This window comes from Myripristis murdjan, chromosome 12, assembly GCF_902150065.1.
Source record: "Myripristis murdjan chromosome 12, fMyrMur1.1, whole genome shotgun sequence".
NCBI lineage: Eukaryota > Metazoa > Chordata > Actinopteri > Holocentriformes > Holocentridae > Myripristis > Myripristis murdjan.
In genome coordinates, this window is record NC_043991.1 from 4,581,498 (window position 1) to 4,602,829 (window position 21,332).

At 43.3% G+C, this 21,332-nt stretch overlaps 2 protein-coding genes across 3 annotated transcripts in view; both read left to right on the forward strand.

Annotated features, from left to right (window-relative positions):
* LOC115369341 (gastrula zinc finger protein XlCGF57.1-like) overlaps positions 1-4,397 on the forward strand; it is a 60,544-nt gene extending 56,147 nt beyond the window's left edge. For both annotated transcript variants that reach the window (XM_030065930.1, XM_030065929.1), the window contains one exon: positions 2,707-4,397. In XM_030065930.1, coding sequence (XP_029921790.1) covers positions 2,707-4,235 — 1,529 coding nt within the window. In that variant the 3' untranslated portion in view covers positions 4,236-4,397. The remainder of the gene's footprint in view (positions 1-2,706) is intronic.
* Positions 4,398-18,786: 14,389 nt separating this feature from the next.
* Positions 18,787-20,364, forward strand: LOC115369346 (gastrula zinc finger protein XlCGF57.1-like). Its single transcript, XM_030065937.1, has 2 exons — positions 18,787-19,320; positions 19,405-20,364. The coding sequence occupies exons 1-2, from the start codon at positions 18,907-18,909 to the stop codon at positions 20,362-20,364; spliced, it is 1,374 nt and encodes a 457-aa protein (XP_029921797.1). The 5' UTR covers positions 18,787-18,906.
* Positions 20,365-21,332: the final 968 nt, after the last annotated feature.

The following is a 21,332-nucleotide window of genomic DNA, read 5'->3' on the forward strand; positions in this document are numbered from 1 at the left end:
CATTCCTGTTTCCTGCAACTTTGCTTTTGCCTGGTCCACACTACTTGCTGCCTGCTGCCAAAACAAGCTAAAAGCGCTCAGTTTTGGTGGAGCGCTTTCGCACCCCCCAACATTCCCTTCTCTTGCATTTCCGTCACCCAATACACAAACCTATCAATGCTTTTCTCTTCTCCCTCCTTTGGAACCTTCTTCTGACATCTTATCAATGTTTCTGTCTTAAAAAAAATTAACACTTATAAATAATTTTGGATAATAAAGTAAGATTCAATGAACCCACAATGTAAGCAATGCTAATTATGAATGTAAAACAGTGTGTTTTTAAGTGTTAAAAAATAACTCACCCTCCAATAATAAAATGGGATTTTCACCCCTGGTTCTCGGGCTGATGAATTCCAATTTTAATCAGTAGGTTTGTGATTTTGCTGTGCTTTTCTCTTTTGCACTAGCCTACTTTATGTTTCATTGTTTTAATGCTTCATCTATTTGTCAGTGATGCTGTTGTCTCTTTTTTCCAAAACAGCAGCTGAATAATAAATATAATAAACCAAAAATAATAAATCCATAGGTAAATTTAGAGTTTTATGACTCTGTAACTAACCACTGTCGGTCTTTATTTGGTCTTCTAAAACTAGGATTTCTGTTTTCTTCTTCTTTTAGGCCCCCCCCTTTTTTTTTATTAGCTTCTGTTAACCATTCTCTAGCCTGGGGCAGGCCATATTTATCATTTAGCTTTCTTTTCCCCTGCCCAACCTTTTCTATGTCTTTCACAAATTTTGAACATGTTCCTGGTGCTAGTTTGCATTAAATTCAAACTTTTTCCTCCATATTTTAGATTTTTATGTTCTTTGGATCTTTTTTGTCAGGTGACGTAGTGTGGTGGAAGGAAAGGCCACTTGAGGGTCAGTGTTGTTTTTCTTAGTTGCGTGGGACTTGGAGGTTTGGATCTCCCACCACAAAATAGGCACTGCAATAATCAATGTTAGTGTCACCAATATGGTTACTGCCACCCTGGTTCTACAGCCTAGTCTCCATAGCGGAGTCTTCCTCGACATCTTCATCATCAGGTGTCTGTCCAGTCTCTGGTACGGTTTCAACTCTAGTGTGGTCATTGTCAGCGCTCTCCGTGTCTAAGTGTGTCCCAGTCGGGGTCACGGGGTCAGTGTCAGTATAAGAGATTCCTAAGTCAGTCCGAACCTCAGTCAATGTTCCCTTCCATCTATCAATAACTTTGCAACATCATTAAATGCATACACGTGTTAGTCAGAGAGGGTGAATGGCTCAGCGCCCGAGTGGGGACCCGATTAAGAAGCTTCTACACGGAGCCTAGTACTCTGTGCGCTCAATCGCTGGGGGTTCTCCCAGTCTAACCACTCGTTTTAATTCACCACCTCTGCAACACCCTAAACTAAAAAATCCCCGTTCTAATCTATTCCAATGCCCCCCTTACAGGACTACTTGAGATCTGTGTCAGGGCAGGAATTCTCGACCAGTCTCAACTGTTCGATACACTGCCACAGGCACAGTAAAAATATCAATCAAGTAGGAAACCACCCCACATTGGTATGAAAAATAACAAACTTTCCCTGTGTCCTTATAGAACCTTAGGCCTGTTGTCTACAGAAATACAGGAAATTTCACCTAGTGGCATCAGGATTTTCCCCAACATCAGAACCTTTTCCCGACATCAGAACTTTTTCCCGACATCAGAAATTTTTCCCGACATCAGGACCTTTTCCCGACATCTGACTTTCTCTGGCATAGGGCCTTTCCCTACATCGGGCTTTCCCCGGCACCAGACTTTCTCTGACAACACACCCAGCGGCATCAGGACGTCTTCTGGCATCGGACTATTTGGCACTAATCCGGCATCGGACTATTTGGCAATAATCCGGCATCACTTTAAGTGGAAACTCTAGCGTCCCATAAAATTTTTAGATTCAACCAATTTAAACTAGACTAGGACACTTATTCACCTCCCCTCACGTGAGTCTATGTGCTTGATACTTTACATGTTAAGATGGAAAAAGGTTTTCTGCTTTACCTTTGTTTTAGGGCCCTGGAATTGTCTGAAAAAATTTCTCCTCCAATCGACTCCGGCGGTCCTCAATCGGACACGGTCTCAGAGTCAGTCAATCCGGGTCACCGGCACTAATTGTTAGCTCCCTAACCCGATTCTTTTGTTGAAAGCCCAAGAACAAACCGGAGTCAGTCTTCGATTATCTGATGCAATATTTATCATGGTCACATATAAAGCAAGGCAGTGCTGGTCTCAGTGTGACAGAGCTCCCGCAGGATCTCAGTCAGAAAGAGCCCTGATATCAGGAAATGATACACATTTATGTTCTTGGGCTGGGGCCTGCCCCGTACATAGGTTGGACTTAAACGCAACCGAGAATAATTGGCCAGTTACCCAGACATGGACAGGCCAACCACTGTCCATGCCTTGTCTCTAGAATGCGTGTTGCTATGTGTGTGAATGTTGACTGGGCGTGTATCTAATGCAACAGACCTAACTAACAAGATAGAGAAAGTACAAATGGCTTTTGCTTTGTCTGTCCTCTGCTTAGCAGCCAAGCTGCCCTGAACTATGTAATACATTGGATAATGCAAGAAACATTGAACTATATGGCCAATTGTAACAAAGTGATGCTGACAGGCTCAGGTCAGCTTCCAAGCATAAATGTGTGTATCTGTGTTTTTTTCCAGTAGTGTGTAAAGAAGAGGTTCCCCCTGAGCAGCTTGAGCTGACCCCCACTCTGGAGTTTGAGTCCCCACATATTAAGGAGGAACAGGAGGAACTCTGGACCAATCAGCAGGGAGAGCAGCTTCAGGATATCACCAAGCTGCCGTTCAGTGCTGTCACTGTGAAGAGTGAGGATGATGAAGAGGAAGCTGAGTGGAGCAGAGACACCCGCCACTTCACTGGACAGATGGAAGCAGAAGATGGTGAAGAGGAAAGAGCCAGGAACCCAGAACCCTCCTCTGAGGCTGAGACTGATGACAGTGATGACTGGGATGAGACCAGAGAAGCTCAGTCAGGTTCAAACCCACTGAGTGAAGTCCCTCTCAGTCATGACAGTCCTGATGTGGGAGAGAAACCAGCTTCCTGCTCCAAGACCAAGAACACAGGAAAGAGTAAAATCCCCTGCTCACTCTGTGGTAAACAGTTTACCAAGAAAGGAGACCTCAACAGACACATGAGAATCCACACTGGAGAGAAACCATTCCCTTGCTCACTCTGTGGTAAAGGGTTTACTGACAAAGGACACCTCAAGCTACACATGAGAATCCACACTGGAGAGAAACCATTCATCTGCTCACTCTGTGGTAAAGGGTTTGCACATAAAGAACACCTCAAGCTACACATGAGAATCCACACTGGAGAGAAACCATTCGTCTGCTCCCTCTGTGGTAAAGGGTTTGCACGTAAAGGACACCTCAAGAAACACATGAGAATCCACACTGGAGAGAAACCGTTCGTCTGCTCACTCTGTGGAAAAGGGTTTACTGACAAAGGACACCTCAAGGTACACATGAGAATCCACACTGGAGAGAAACCATTCGTCTGCTCACTCTGTGGTAAAGGGTTTGCACGTAAAGGACAGCTCAAGCTACACATGAGAATCCACACTGGAGAGAAACCGTTCCCCTGCTCACTCTGTGGTACAGCGTTTGCACAAAAAGGAAACCTCAAGCAACACATGAGAATCCACACTGAAGAGAAACCGTTCCCCTGCTCACTCTGTGGTAAAGGGTTTGCAAACAAAGGAGCCCTCGAGCTACACATGAGAATCCACACTGGAGAGAAACCATTTGTATGCTCACTCTGTGGTAAAGGGTTTGCACAGAAAGGAACCCTCAAGCTACACATGAGAATCCACACTGGAGAGAAACCGTTCGTCTGCTCACTCTGTGGCAAAGGGTTTACTGATAAAGGACCTCTCGAGCTACACATGAGAATCCACACTGGAGAGAAACCATTCCTCTGCTCACTCTGTGGTAAACAGTTTACCAAGAAAGGAGACCTCAACAGACACATGAGAATCCACACTGGAGAGAAGCCGTTCCCCTGCTCACTCTGTGGTAAAGGGTTTACTGATAAAGTACACCTCAAGCGACACATGAGAATCCACACTGGAGAGAAGCCGTTCCCCTGCTCACTCTGTGGTAAAGGGTTTACTGATAAAGGACACCTCAAGCTACACATGAGAATCCACAATGGAGAGAACCTGTAGAAACGCAGTCCTGTGTGTGTGTGTGTGTGTGTGTGTGAGTGTGTGTGTGTGTGGGAGAATCTTCATCGAGCATCATACAGATGTAAGCAAACACGAGTGTGTCAGTGAGAGCAGCAGCAGGAGATGCTTCAGAGTCAATGCTGATGTTAGAGGTGCAGCACATCCCAACACATTTTGTTACATATGTTGTGTTCATACAGAGAGAATTCGAGTTCCAGCAAAGTGTTTACTGTAATGAATGCCTGTTTACTAAATAAACTGTTTGACGTGCAAATGCAGACAGTGTGTGTGTGGCTACTTTTCCTGTGTTTCTGTGGTCTCCTATGCAGCAGCAACCAAAGTTGGCTCCTGGGCTCGGCCTCGGCCCCTCAGATTGCGAGCCGGGCCCTCTGGTCCAACATCAGTGTCTGACCTCACAAATGCAAATTCCCACAGACAGACTCCAACATCTGGTAGAAAGCCACCCAAAGGAGTGGAAGCTGTGCTGCTGCAAAGGGACCAACTCCATATTAAAGGCCCCATGCTGTCATCTTTTCCAGGGTTTTATTGGAACTGCTGATCTCCCTGCAAGATGTACCTGTGGTTTTGAGTACCTGTGGTCTGCTAAATATAGTTTCACAGCTCCTCTCTCTTGCCTTTCTCCTGGAGCTGCGGCAGCACACTTCGTTTAGCCAATCAGAAGAGAGAATCAGCACCCCTCCACTGATTGGTTGACTGTTTTCTGAGTGGCATACGGTCAGGCCAATCACAGGCAAGTTAACAGCTATAATGTTTTCAACGGTACCAATGAAAAACTTCACAACTTCTGAAAATGTTATTGTCTTGATGAGACAGAGACAAAAAAATCACTGACTGGTCACAGAGTAGACATTAGTCCAGACAATGTGGGGACAGCAGCATCCTTTACAAAATTTCTTTGTGGAACCAGCATTGTATTGTGATAGATAGATAGATAGATAGATAGATAGATAGATAGACTGTATTTATCCCAAACTGGGAAATTCCCACATTACAGCAGCATTGTCAATAAAAAACATAAAATAAAATTAAAATTAAGAAGTATATACAGAAGAGACTAAATATACTAAATATATACACTTAAGACAAAACGGGCTAAGTATATACAATAAACTAACCTAAGAATATGAGATGTTGAAATGTGAGATATACCGATGGTAATGATTAATATGAAAAAGGAAATATACAGATAGTAGATAGTATGGCACAGGGTAAGCTTGAAACCATGAAACCAGGAAACCAAGTGGCAGAACCCGACACCCGGTACTGGGATTCGGGAACTGTCCGACTTGATTCAGCCCCTTGGAATCATCACTTCCAATAAATAAACAGTTAAGGTGCTGGGTGATGGATAATAAATAAACAGTTAAGGTGCTGAATAATGGATAATAAAATAAAATAAACAAGTAAGGTTCTGAGTACTGGAGTGTTAAAAACAGAACACTTCACTACAGAGTTGTGAGTCTGTCAGACAGGTGTGAGTTATTGTACAGTGTGATGGCTTGTGGCAGGAATGATTTCCTGTATCTGTCCCTTCGACAGCGGAGTTGTAACAGTCTATTGGAGAAGGAGCTCCGCTGTCTGTCCAGTGTGTGGTGGAGAGGGTGGTCGGGGTTATCCATGATGCATAACAGTTTGTTCAGTGTCCTCCTCTCCACCACAGCCTCCACAGTGTCCAGTTTGCAGCCAATCACGGAGCCAGCCCTCCTGCTAAGTTTATTGAGTCTGTTGGTGTCACTGTCTCCTATGCTGCTCCACCAACAAACCATGGAAAAGAAGAGTACGCTGGCCACAACAGACTGGTAGCACATCTCCAACATCTTGCTGCACACATTGAAGGATCTCAGCTTCCTCAGGAAGTCGAGTCTGCTCATCCCCTTCTTGTAGACAGCTTCGGTGTTGGATTTCCAGTCCAGTCTGTTGTTGATTTTCACGCCCAGGTACTTGTAGTCCTCCGCCTCCTCCACATCATCTCCTAGAATGCACAGTGACTGTGAAGCTGTCCTCTTCTTCCTGAAGTCGATCACCATCTCTCTGGTCTTGTTTACATTCAGCCTCAGGTGATTGCGTCCAGCCCACTCCACAAAGTTATCCACCACTGCTCTGTACTCCCCTTTCCTTCCAACACTTATACACCCAACAACAGCAGAGTCATCAGAAAATTTCTGCGGGTGGCATGACTCGGAGTTGTAGGGGAGAGTGGGGTAAATAGTGCCAATTTTTACTTAAAGTGCCTTTAAAGCAAGGGGATTACAGTAATGCCTCCAACTAAAATATGCACATATACACTACTCACAAAAAGTTAGGGATATTCGGCTTTCGGGTGAAATTTCAGGATGAACCTATAATGCATTATAACCTTTACAGGTGAACTTAATGTGACCTTCTGTAAACTTTTGAATGCACATGTCCAACTGTTCAGTGTTTCAGTACTTTTTGCACAAGTTGCTGTTCTCTAACAAGGAGCTTAATGGCAAAATTCACAACAGGTGTTTGATCCATGAATCAACCAATAAATTTCCTGCTTCAATTAGAATTGGTATTTAAACAGTCTGCCTCATCATGCTGTTCACATTTTGACATCATGAGACCAAGACGACACCTAACAATTGATCAACAGTACCTCGCCATTGCGAGGCTTCAAACAGGATGTTCTCAGACGGAAGTGGCCACTGAGCTTAGAGTGTCACAGAGTGTCATCAGCAGGTTGCAACAGAGATACAGAGAGACTGGAAGAGTCACAGAAAGGCATAGAAGTGGTCGTCCTTTGGCCACATCCCACACTGATGACCGCTTCATTGTGAACAGTGCCCTGCGGAACCGGATGATGAATGCCACTCAACTCCAGGCACGTTTAACCCTCCTGTTATGTTCAAATTTTACTAACACCCCTTATGTTTGGGGTCAATTTGACACCAGCAGTTTAAACCTCAACAAAATTATTATAATTAAAATTTTTACCAAAGTTTTTGTGTCAGGTACTTTAGGTTTCTTTGTTGACTACCTAAATAGTCCTTTAAATAAAACATAACTCCCCCCCACCCCCACTTATACATCCAGTATTCCTATTACGCGACTATGGAAAAATATGCAAATCACCATAAAATCTCACTGATTGACCTAAAATTGGAAAGAAATAAATTTTTGGTGTTTTAATGGCTTAATAATATTTCTAAGAACAGATTTCTGTTATTTGTAACATTTGGAAAGAAAATCAATTTCTATTATCAAGGATAGTAACATGCCTTATGTTCGGGGTCAATTTGACCCCAGGAAAAAGAAACACAACTTCTGAGTGAGTAACCCAATGTAGGCCTGCAAATGGGTCACATCCAAGTCTTTCCAACTGTCCCCACACACACACCTCCCCTCTAAGTTTGTCATCACAAGTATTTCCTTTCCAACTTATGGTGTTACAAAGAGCTCAAATGCTGATTTTATGTCTTGGACATGGCTGACAGCGTGTCTGCTGGGCCCTGGAACCATTTTGATGACATTAGTAGCACTGAGTCTACCCTGTTGTTCATGTGGGGAGAGGGACCATGACACCTCTCCATTTTTGGAAGGTAACGTGTCTGCTGGTGGGTGAGAGACAACAGGAGGGTCAGAACTGAGGGTTTCATTCTCATCAGAGGATGCCTCATAACCAGGGTCCTCCTCAACATGATCCTCTGTCTCAGACACATTCTCCTCTGTGTCACTTCACTGTCAAAGAGCTGTGACAAAACCTCACTGGCAGAAAACCTTTGCTTCGCGTTCATATTGAACTGAGAGAGAGCATAAAGTGAGAGTACACAGAGCAACAAGAGAAATGATTTAGAAGGCTGCTGTGCAAGCTTCTATATGTTTGCTCCCCCCCCATGTGGTGGGAACTATCCTCATGTCCTCATGGGAACCATATTTCCTCACCCTCACAGCGCGGGAAATATCGAAGTTGTTGTAGGTATTATGTTTTCCCCTCCCCAATATCTCCCCCCATATCCACCCATGTCAGTGGTTCCCGTACTACTTCAGGTATGGTTATGTTAGGTTAGGGCCCTAAAGCAGAGGGAACTTTTATGAAGAATATCAAATTGCATGTTATAGTGACCTCAGTATCATCAAAAAAACCAAAACAAATGTGTGTAAAATGGTGTTTTTACACCTAAAACAGCCTGGGGTCAAATTGACCCCAAACACCACCGATGCATACAAAATGCGTACAGGACACTGAAAACATATCATCATGTGAATTTCATGATTACAAGATAGTATCCATTAAATTAGGAAAAGTCATAAAATATGAAGCAAAAAAAATGATGCTAAGCATTTATTTAGAGACGTTAAACATTGATTGGGGTCAAATTGACCCCAAACATAATAGGAGGGTTAAGGGAGGTGAGAGGCACCCAAGTGTCACGTCAGACCATTCGAAACCATTTACATCAGCATGTTCTGCGTGCTAGATGACCTGCAAGGGTACCTGACCACACCACCAGGCACAGGTGTCATCGTCTTGCATGGGCCAGGGAGCATGTACGCTGGACGAGGGACCAGTGGGCCTCAGTGCTGTTCTCTGATGAAAGCCGATTCATGTTGAGCAGAAATGATGGCCGCCAACGATGTTGGAGACGTCAAGGAGAGCCCTATGCATCAGCCACTGTTGTCACCAGACGAGCCTTTGGTGGTGGTGGTGTTACTGTGTGGGCAGGTGAGTCTAGTCAGCACAGAACTGCCCTACACTTTGTGAATGGTACAGTGACAAGCCCATGCTACCTGAATAACATCATTAATCCAGTCATTGTGCCCCTGCATGAACAACAAAGGCCTAATTTCATCTTCATGGACGACAATGCTCCAGCTCATCGAGGTTGCATAATTATGGAACGGCTGCTGGAGACTGGGGTACCTCAAATGGAGTGGCCTGCACTTTCTCCAGACCTGCATCCCATAGAAAACCTATGGGATCAGCTGAGTCGCCGTGTAGAGGCTCGGAGCTCTGTACCCCAGAACCTCAATGTCCTGAGGTCCGCCCTTCAAGAAGAATGGGACGCCATGCCTCAGCAGACAATAAGTCGACTTGTGAACAGCATGAAACGTTGTTGTCAAGCTGTAATTGATGCTCAAGGGCACATGACAAGTTATTGAGACATTGACATTTTTTGTTGTGGTATACCCACCACTGTTGTTGGCTTTTGTTTCATGACATTGTTTGAGATGAGGAAATCACCAGTGTATGCTTCTACTTAAATGCCCTACTTTCATGATATAATATCACTGTAGCGTGAACTTTTTACATTTTCCGTAAATTTCACCCGAAAGCCAAATATCCCTAACTTTTTGTGAGTAGTGTAGTTTAGGATGTTGTGCATCCCTGGGAACAATCACTTTGGATCTTATATAAACTGTTTGAGAAATATAGCTTTTGAAAAAAAAGTGGTTTTGTGGCACAACTTGCCCCCGGTGTGGGGTAAATTGTGCCATTATTTACACTGGGGTAAATTATGCCATTGATAATTGAAGTAAAACAGATCATTTTAATCTCACAAATGATAATGCTATATAAAAGCAAAACAAATTCAATACAAAATTATTTATTTAACATTTATTTCTTATTTTAACAAGATCACAGGCCACTTTTCTATAACGAGGCCTAGCGCCATATGAACACATACCCAGAACAAAATAAAAAGTCCAAAATGAGCACCTGCAAATCATCTTCATCTGAATCTGAATAGTTTTAGTGATCAAAGGTAAGAAGACAATGTACAATAACAATAAAATACAATAAAGTAATATATAGTATATAATCACAAGTTGTGCCACTGTCACAACTTACCCCAAGGCCCTTTGGCACAAATTACCCCAAGCCCACCATTTTGAAAAAAATGCACCCCCCAGCTGTTTTGAGCTAACATCATGCTAACTGTATAGACTCATGGTGTAGCTTACTAAAGTACTAAAACCCGTGTGAACTGTTTTCAAAGTTTTCTATAATTGTTCAAGCACAGCAATCAAAAAACCTTGATCATAGAAATTTTACTTTGGAGGGCAAAAAAATGTTTTTTGAACTTAAATGTGCTTAACTCTCAAGCCATGTGTCTCCCTTCTTTGCAGGATGAGCGAAATGGATGCCTCTTCAAAAATATGTGGTCACATGACCAACTTCTTCTATAGTTTTCTAGATAGGGTCGCACCTCCGGCAGCAAGATGGCGTCCAGGAGCCTCTGCTGCCTCTCCACCTTCAGTTTCAGGCGAGAGTTTTGCAGCTCGTACTCGGCCAGCGTCTCCTCTGGCAGAGCCATCGTCTCCTCAGCGGCTGCAGTTTGTCGCCAACACACCTGCGATCTCAGCTCGCAGAGTTCAGACATCTTCACAAACTTGGTCCTCCACTTCCTGCCGTCTGCAAGAGATCCGGTGTTTTGCTGCTTTGACCCAAAGAAAAATAGACTCAGAAATGAGTTTTTGTTTATTTTCTTCCTTGGCTGATGATTCTGATTTTGAGAATGTTGTTCTTTAAAACCACTGTAGTCCAGTCTAGAAGTCTGCTGCAATGATGTGAGTTAATTGAAGTTCACCGGCACACTGGTGAACTGGCCCATGCAGAGAGCATCTGGGGCAGTGAGCTGACCAAGAGCAATGTCAGAGGAAGACCTTTACACAGTGACTACAGACGGTATGTAAACAGGCAGAGAACAAAAGGTGAGGGAAGCTATTGTGACACAGTGATCAGGTTGGATGCCATTCGGAATGGGAACAAAAGGCATGAAAAGTGTTTGTGTTCACGCCCACAGGATTAAAGGCCAGGGCCAGACCACAGGATGGTCCAGTCAATTAGCAAGTCTGAATCACTTTTTCCCAGGTTCCGCAGGATTTTAGCCCAACGCCGACTGTTTTATCAACCTGACAAAATACAATGCCGGTTCAACAAAGAAAGTTTGTAAAGGATGCTGCTGTCCCCACATTGTCTAGACTAACATCTACTCTGTGACCAGTTAGTGATTTTTTGTCTCTGTCTCATCAAGACGATAACATTTTTAGGAAGTTGTAAAGTTTTTCATTGCTACCGCTGATAATATTACAGGTACCGGCGGGCACCACATAAACAGCTTAAGGCTGGTACACACTACAGGATAATCGGGCCGATTTTTGTCCCATCTCCCCCTTCCGATCAAAGCCAGCAAAGGCCCGATTGTCTGATGTTTGCAAACGTCATCGTGTCTGATTTTCCTGTGGTGTGGGGTGTGTTAAGTGATTTTGTCCAGTCCGATCGGCTCGGAAGGCGAGATTGTAAATAATGAACATGTGTAATATTTGCGACTAGATATCCTGTAGTGTGTGGGGTGCTCCGAGAGGAGCCGAGCACGCACTGTGTGTAATGTCCAGTGATGGGAATAACGCCGTTATAAATAAACAGTGTTACTTTTATCAGTATTGAGTAATCAAAAAAAAATTGTTTCCCCCGTTACAACGCCGTTACCATTACTGACAATAAAATGCACCGTTACTAGGCTATAACTGAGCTCACTGATGCGGGTTTCAACCGAGTAGGCTCTCTGTCAGCAGTCGGAGTTGACAATGAGCCCAAACCATAAGAAAAGTACACAATTTCCGATGGCCGAGTGGTTATTGTCCCCGTCTGACATGCAGGAGACCGGGGGGTTCAATTCCCCACCCGGACAAGAGGGCATCACTACTTTATTATTTTACTTTGTTAACAATGACACTGAAGTGATTTTTATTATTCTGCCTGTCATTGGCTAGATGACACACACAGTGGCATTTAGGGATTTTCATTTCTGTACCTTTTTCGTGAATTTGTATTGTAACCCAAGTGCTAAATTGTTATCATTATTATTATTATGATTATTATTGTTATTATTATTATGCCACGTGTACCGGAACAAAAGCCAATCAAGACGTGAGCTGAGTCAGCTGACTGAGGGAAGAGGATGTAAAAACAAACAAAAAAGTCACGTTTGACTATGCGAGATTTGGAATATTGAGCGTGAAGACCCTGAAACTCTGCTGAAGAATCGGTCAGTGTGTGGTGTACTCCGTAGTGCACAGCACACACTATAAGATCAGAAGAGAGAGATCTTGTGTGATCTGTCTTTTGTTATCATCAAGTGTGTGGTCTCTAAATCTGTGAAGGTTTGAAGAATCCTGTAGTGTGTGCCAGCCTTTATGCTCTCTCTGTAAACAGGAGAAATGAATGAGACAGAGAAACTCCACGTCTGTTTGTCTTCTCGCTCAGCAGAAAGAGGGAGGAGGATTTAATAAAACATGTGCACTGTCAGTACATGTACACTCAGTGTTCTCCATATAAAAAAAACACAACTTCAAAATGAGATACAATTTCTCATCATTCAACAAATACTATTGTAGGCTTTATTTGATTAAATAAATCAAAATGACAATAACCAATGTTTTTACACTGTAGGTTGTTTTCTTCCAACTGAAAATAACATCTAGCTTATACTACAAATTACATACGGTTCCTAAGTGCATTTTCCTCATCCAACTTAAATCCTTTACTCTTCCAGAAATGCATGAGCTGACAGATTTTCAACTTGTTTTTAACCAATTTTAGAATATATAAAATGAGTATTTAACTTTAGCTTTTAACCTTTTTTACAGTACATGAAATCACAATTTTTAAACCTTTACACAAACACGTTTGAAAAATATAAAGACTTCATAAAAATGTTCGAGGAGCAGAAAATAAAACTCTGACTGACGTGACTCGGGTAGCAACAGGTGACGTCATCAGGCGCGAAAATACTGCTTTTACACTGTACACATATATGTCCACATCTTCATAAAACAAGCTTAGTACCGGACATTAAAACATTCAGCGACATGTTAATATACTGTACTTCAATTACTTTTCTTAATCTACTATTCCACCAACCTGTAAACAGGAGAAATGAATGAGACAGAGAAACTCCACGTCTGTTTGTCTTCTCACTCAGTAGAAAGAGGAAAGCTGCAAAGCGGACCAAACTGACGTAAAGCCCCTGGGGCCTAGTAGACGCCACACTGCCCCCTGCTGGTGATCACATGTTAATTACTCCTGATATGTACATGAAATATTTTAGTGCAACGTTGGTGGAAACAGGCTGAACACCCCTTAACAAATACTCAAAAAAAAGGATGAATTATGAAATTACAAAAACTACCACAAATGTGATAACACTTTAGTGGGCATCACAATAGAGAATGTGAAGTTACGTCACGCCCAGGTCCGCCCCTGGCCAAATTGGGGTCCTAAGCAGCATTTTATTTCGAGCCCGAAAAAAGAAAATTGTAAGAGAGATTTAATAATAGTCATTCAGGCGTTTGCGAGGTCAGCTGCGTCCCCTCGCCGTGATTAGAACATCTGCTGTTGCAGATGCCCGACGTTTACAAACAAAGGTCACCAGTTAACACGGAAACCAGTTAATCCGTAACACCTGCTCTGCAGCCTCGGTACGGTCTCCTCACCTCGTCAGGTAAATGTGGAACCACGCCGACACGAGACTTGGTTTTCAGAGCAAGAAGTTGATTTCTCGAGTAAACGCGTTTCAGCGGGTGAAGATCCATAATCAGGTAGCACACGGATACAGATCAGCTACAAAACGATACAACTTAACAAACAAATAACAACAACAAACGCGGACATACACGGAGCTGCTGAAAGGCTGCCACTCGCGTCGGCGCCGGAACCGGAATGTTATCTATTATCTATTGTGATGCCCACTAAAGTGTGATCACATTTGTGGTTGTTTTTGTAATTTCATAATTCATCCTTTCTTGAGTATTTGTTAAGGGGTGTTCAACCTGTTTCCACCAACTTTGCACTAAAATATGTCATGTACATATCAGGAGTAATTAACATGTGATCACCAGCAGGGGGCACTGTGGCGTCTACTGGGCCCCGGGGGCTTTACGTCAGTTTGGTCCGCTTTGCAGCTTTCCTCTTTCTGCTGAGCGAGAAGACAAACAGACGTGGAGTTTCTCTGTCTCATTCATTTCTCCTGTTTACAGGTTGGTGGAATAGTAGATTAAGAAAAGTAACTGAAGTGCAGTATGTTAACATGTCGCTGAATGTTTTAATGTCCGGTATTAAGCTTGTTTTATGAAGATGTGGACATATATGTGTACAGTGTAGAACATAGATATAGAAACGTAGATGCCGCGTTCGCTATTGCCGTACATCGCCACTATGCGTCTGTCGGTCCGCCATATTGCACAGGGCGGAAGCTAACGTTCTAAACGTTGTAACCCCAGTAACCCCAGAGTAAACCGACTGTCACTTGCTTAATCCTGAACCGATTTTCAAGAAATTTGACTTGTTATAAACGCGAGAACTTGAATATGATACTGGTTACTTATTGGAATTAAATTCAGATACTGATGGTGGGTCTAATCAGCTCTAAATATCAAAACACCCCCTGAATAGCCACAACTTACCTCTCAGGGATATGCAGGCTACTGTCTAATGAATAGGGAACATCAAATGTAAAAGAATATTGACAATTTCAACTTGAGTGTCTCCAAATATATAGATTTCTATATCCATTGTATTGTCAGCCTATGAAGCCACCTGGTTGCTTGTTATTCTATTAATAATAATAATATCAATCCAATAATAAATAGAACAAAACTATTTTTTCCCCAGACTCCAGTTAAGAGAACACCCAGTCAGTTCATCCGTACACACCCAAGACACGTGATAAATCCTATTTTTTTCCCTCTTCACAACATGTGAAAGACCTAAGTTTGTTGTTCCGTTTCCACAGCACACTTAAGCTTGCCCACGTTGTCACCTGTAGGAATCATTTATTTTTCAGCACTCTTGGGTTGGCCTACACAGAACATCATTTTCATCTTCATTAATTCAGATATGGAATACAAAACTCATTATAATATACACATTCATTCAACCTTTATTTAATCAGGTAAGTCCCATTGAGATCAAGATCTTATTTTCAGGAGACCTGCGTACATAGGTGCATCCACAAGCAATCAGTATAAAATGTAAAATATTAAGTTGAGAATGATTAAAATAATACCACATAACACACAATGCCACATAATGACAGCATAATAAAATAACACAAGCAACACAATAAACACAATAAAAATGTCAGGGAATATTATGAAAATCTGGGAATAAATTCCTTACCAACATTTTTCTTCACCAATGTGTTTATAAAGGTGTTTAATAACACATAAAAAGATTTAAAGTCAACTGTGACAGTGACAGCTAATGAAAGTTTGGATAGCCGGGAAAACTGAAAACTAAACATAGTCCTTGCTAAGCATGGTTTGCCCAGTTCTGTCAAAGTCCTCTGCCTTGAAATGACAGCTGTAGAGAACCGTGGTCTCAGTGGGCTTAAAATCCTTCCTCCTGGCAGCTATGGCCCAGGCTTTCCTAACTTCAGGATCACTCGGGAACCTTTGACAAAAAACAAAGCCATCAGCAAGCCGTAGCATTAACAGTTGCTGAATGATGCAGCTAGTGCATTAAGCCAAAGTTAGCAGCATAAACATAGCTTACTAGACGTAGCTAACGTAAACACACTCCTCTGAACATTTTTATTAACTAAATTATACAAAAAGATCAAAATATCACGTTTAACTTTACTTTAGTTATATACTCAGTAAGCTAGCTAAGCTGGAGTAAGAGGCTGGTGATGTGAGGTTACTAGCGTTAGATCACCACCACAGTGTCAGCTCATTTTGATGACAGTTTGAAGCAACATTTTACGATCACTAACTCTAAACAGTTCAATACAATGAAACTGCCACTTATACCTGTGAAAGGTTATCCCACCTTGTCGATTTTCTACTCAAAAGCAGCACATGAGGCTGGCATATTCGCTGCGGTCTGCTGTCTCACTCCCGGGCGCTCCCACTCTGTTGCCCCTACCAATAAGGCGGCTCCGCTGGCGTATCGCCAGATGGCAAACGCGGCATCTACATTTCTATATCTATGGTGTAGAAGCTGTATTTTCGCGCCTGGTGACGTCACCTGTTGCTTGCAGCTCATGCATTTCAGTAAAGGATTTAAGTTGAAGGAGGAAACATGCACTTAGGAACCGTATGTAATTTGTACTATAAGCTATGTGTTATTTTCAGTTGGAAGAAAACAATCTACAGTGTAAAAACATTGGTTATTGTCATTTTGATTTATTTAATCAAATAAAGCCTATAATAGTATTTGCTGAATGATGATTTTTAACATGGAGAACACTGAGCGTACATGTACTGACAGTAAAACAATGGGTTTAAAGTGCACATGTTTTATTAAATCCTCCTCCCTCTTTCTGCTGAGCGAGAAGACAAACAGACGTGGAGTTTCTCTGTCTCAATCATTTCTCCTGTTTAAAGAGAGAGCATAAGCTGTTTAAGTGGTGCCCTCCCGTACCTGTAACATTATCAGCGGTAGCAATGAAAAACTTTACAACTTCTGAAAATGTTATCGTCTTGATGAGACAGAGACAAAAAATCACTAACTGGTCAGGGATTAGACGTTAGTGCAGACAATGTGGGGACAGCAGCATCATTTACAAAATGTCTTTGTGGAACCGGCATTGTATTTTGTTAGGTTGATAAAACAGTTGGCGTTGAAATGAGCCCAACAGATGAGCAAATTTGGGCTAAAATCCTGCGGGACCTGGGAAAAAATGATTTAGACTCGCTAATTGACTGGACCATCCTGTGGTCTGGCCCTGGCCTTTAATCCTGTGGGCGTGAACACAAACACTTTTCATGCCTTTTGTTCCCATTCCGAATGGCATCCGACCTGATCACTGCGTCACAATAGCTTCCCTCACCTTTTGTTCTCTGCCTATTTACATACCGTCTATAGTTACTGTATAAAGGTCTTCCTCTGACATTGCTCTTGGTCAGCTCACTGCCCCAGATACTCTCTGCATCGGTCAGTTCACCAGTGTGCCGGTGTACTTCAATTAACTCACATCATTGCAGCAGACTTCTAGACTGGACTACAGTGGTTTTAAAGAACAACATTCTCAGAATCAGAATCATCAGCCGAGGAAGAAAATAAACAAAAACTCATTTCTGAGTCTGTTTTTCTTTGTGTCAAAGCAGCAAAACGTCGGATATCTTGCAGACGGCAGGAAGTAGAGGACCAAGTTTGTGAAGATGTCTGAACTCTGCGAGCTGAGATCGCAGGTGATGCGGCAACAAACTGCAGCAGCCGAGGAGACGCTGGCTCTGCCGGAGGAGACGCTGGCCGAGTACGAGCTGCAAAACTCTCGCCTGAAACTGAAAGTGGAGAGGCAGCAGAGGTTCCTGGACGCCATCTTGCTGCCGGAGGTGCGACTGCACAGAGGTTCGTAACTTTTAAACGCCATTTTCACATCACCGACTCACCTGGACCCTGACAGGCGAGGCTAACCGCCAGTTAAGATTCAAAAGAAAACACAGAGACAATCTGCAGCATCTGTGAGATAATATCAATATCAATGCATGATAATAACAACTAATGATATCAATATCAATGCATGATAATAACAACTCTAAAGGACAACTTTCACAGGCTAATATCATGTTAGTGGGTCTGTTCAGCCAGAACTTTCAGATCATTTTAAAAGCTTTAGTAGGAATTATGCTGACATGAAGTTGTTAGCTCCCGATTCTTTTGTTGAAAGCCCATGAACAGACCAGAGTCAGTCTTCAATTTTCTGATGCAATATTTATTATGGTCACATATAAAGCAAGGCAGCGCTGGTCTCAGTGTGACAGAGCTCCCGCAGGATCTCAGTCAGAAAGAGCCCCGATATCAGAAAATGATACACATTTATGTTCTTGGGCTGGGGCCTGCCCCGTACATAGGTTGGACTTAAACGCAACCGAGAATAATTGGCCAGTTACCCAGACATGGACAGGCCAACCACTGTCCATGCCTTGTCTCTAGAATGCGTGTTGCTATGTGTGTGAATGTTGACTGGGCGTGTATCTAATGCAACAGACCTAACTAACAAGATAGAGAAAGTACATCTGGCTTTTGCTTTGTCTGTCCTCTGCTTAGCAGCCAAGCTGCCCTGAACTATGTAATACATTGGATAATGCAAGAAACATTGAACTATATGGCCAATTGTAACAAAGTGATGCTGACAGGCTCAGGTCAGCTTCCAAGCATAATTGTGTGTATCTGTGTTTTTTTCCAGTAGTGTGTAAAGAAGAGGTTCCCCCTGAGCAGCTTGAGCTGACCCCCACTCTGGAGTTTGAGTCCCCACATATTAAGGAGGAACAGGAGGAACTCTGGACCAATCAGCAGGGAGAGCAGCTTCAGGATATCACCAAGCTGCCGTTCAGTGCTGTCACTGTGAAGAGTGAGGATGATGAAGAGGAAGCTGAGTGGAGCAGAGACACCCGCCACTTCACTGGACAGATGGAAGCAGAAGATGGTGAAGAGGAACGAGCCAGGAACCCAGAACCCTCCTCTGAGGCTGAGACTGATGACAGTGATGACTGGGATGAGACCAGAGAAGCTCAGTCAGGTTCAAACCCACTGAGTGAAGTCCCTCTCAGTCATGACAGTCCTGATGTGGGAGAGAAACCAGCTTCCTGCTCCAAGACCAAGAACACAGGAAAGAGTAAAATCCCCTGCTCACTCTGTGGTAAACAGTTTACCAAGAAAGGAGACCTCAACAGACACATGAGAATCCACACTGGAGAGAAACCATTCCCCTGCTCACTCTGTGGTACAGCGTTTGCATGTAAAGGATACCTCAAGCTACACATGACAAACCACACTGGAGAGAAACCATTCCCTTGCTCACTCTGTGGTAAAGGGTTTACTGACAAAGGACACCTCAAGCTACACATGAGAATTCACAGTGGAGAGAAACCGTTTGTCTGCTCACCCTGTGGTAAAGGGTTTGCACATAAAGGGACCCTCAACAAACACATGAGAATCCACACTGGAGAGAAACCATTCGTCTGCTCCCTCTGTGGTAAAGGGTTTGCACGTAAAGGACACCTCAAGAAACACATGAGAATCCACACTGGAGAGAAACCGTTCGTCTGCTCACTATGTGGAAAAGGGTTTACTGACAAAGGACACCTCAAGGTACACATGAGAATCCACACTGGAGAGAAACCATTCGTCTGCTCACTCTGTGGTAAAGGGTTTGCACGTAAAGGACAGCTCAAGCTACACATGAGAATCCACACTGGAGAGAAACCGTTCCCCTGCTCACTCTGTGGTACAGCGTTTGCACAAAAAGGAAACCTCAAGCAACACATGAGAATCCACACTGAAGAGAAACCGTTCCCCTGCTCACTCTGTGGTAAAGGGTTTGCAAACAAAGGAGCCCTCGAGCTACACATGAGAATCCACACTGGAGAGAAACCATTCATATGCTCACTCTGTGGTAAAGGGTTTGCACAGAAAGGAACCCTCAAGCTACACATGAGAATCCACACTGGAGAGAAACCGTTCGTCTGCTCACTCTGTGGCAAAGGGTTTACTGATAAAGGACCTCTCGAGCTACACATGAGAATCCACACTGGAGAGAAACCATTCCTCTGCTCACTCTGTGGTAAAGGGTTTACCAAGAAAGGAGACCTCAACAGACACATGAGAATCCACACTGGAGAGAAGCCGTTCCCCTGCTCACTCTGTGGTAAAGGGTTTACTGATAAAGTACACCTCAAGCGACACATGAGAATCCACACTGGAGAGAAGCCGTTCCCCTGCTCACTCTGTGGTAAAGGGTTTACTGATAAAGGACACCTCAAGCTACACATGAGAATCCACACTGGAGAGAAACCCTTCGTCTGCTCACTCTGTGGTAAAGGGTTTACTGATAAAGGACACCTCAAGCTACACATGAGAATCCACACTGGAGAGAAACCATTCCCCTGCTCACTCTGTGGTAAAGGGTTTACCAAGAAAGGAGACCTCAACAGACACATGAGAATCCACACTGGAGAGAAACCATTCCCCTGCTCACTCTGTGGTAAAGGGTTTACTGATAAAGGACACCTCAAGCGACACATGAGAATCCACACTGGAGAGAAACCATTCGTCTGCTCCCTCTGTGGTAAAGGGTTTGCACATAAAGGAAACTTAAACAAACACATGAGAACCCACACTGGAGAGAACCTGTAGAAACGCAGTCCTGTGTGTGTGTGTGTGTGTGTGGGAGAATCTTCATTGAGCATCATACAGATGTAAGCAAACACGAGTGTGTCAGTGAGAGCAGCAGCAGGAGATGCTTCAGAGTCAATGCTGATGTTAGAGATGCAGCACATCCCAACACATTTTGTTACATATGTTGTGTTCATACAGAGAGAATTTGAGTTCCAGCAAAGTGTTTACTGTAATGAATGCCTGTTTACTAAATAAACTGTTTGACGTGCAAATGCAGACAGTGTGTGTGTGGCTGCTTTTCCTGTGTTTCTGTGGTCTCCTATGCAGCAGCAACCGCTTGGCGTCGGCCCTTCAGATTGCGAGCCGGGCCCTCTGGTCCAACATCAGTGTCTGACCTCACAAATGCAAATTCCCACAGACAGACTCCAACATCTGGTAGAAAGCCACCCAAAGGAGTGGAAGCTGTGCTGCTGCAAAGGGACCAACTCCATATTAAAGGCCCCATGCTGTCATCTTTTCCAGGGTTTTATTGGAACTGCTGATCTCCCTGCAAGATGTTCCTGTGGTTTTGAGTACCTGTGGTCCGCTAAATATAGTTTCACAGCTCCTCTCTCTTTCCTTTCTCCTGGAGCTGTGGCAGCACACTTTGTTTAGCCAATCAGAAGAGAGAATCAGCACACCTCCACTGATTGGTTGACTGTTTTCTGAGTGGCATACGGTCGGGCCAATCACAGGCAAGGTAACAGCCATAATGTTTTCAACGGTAGCAATGAAAAACTTCACAACTTCTGAAAATGTTATTGTCTTGATGAGACAGAGACAAAAAAAATCACTGACTGGTCACAGAGTAGACGTTAGTCCAGACAATGTGGGCACAGCAGCATCCTTTACAAAATTAATTTGTGGAATCGGCATTTTATTGTGATAGATAGATTTTATTGATCCCAAACTGGGAAATTCCCACGTTACAGCAGCATCATCAATAA

What these genes read in the sequence shown, in the direction of transcription:
- LOC115369346 (XM_030065937.1), top strand. Translation starts at nt 18,907, where the DNA reads ATGAGAATCCACACTGGAGAGAAACCATTCCCCTGCTCACTCTGTGGT. An exon ending in CTGACAAAGGACACCTCAAG is followed by an intron (nt 19,321 to 19,404) that starts GTACACATGAGA and finishes GGACAGCTCAAG; the next exon opens with CTACACATGAGAATCCACAC.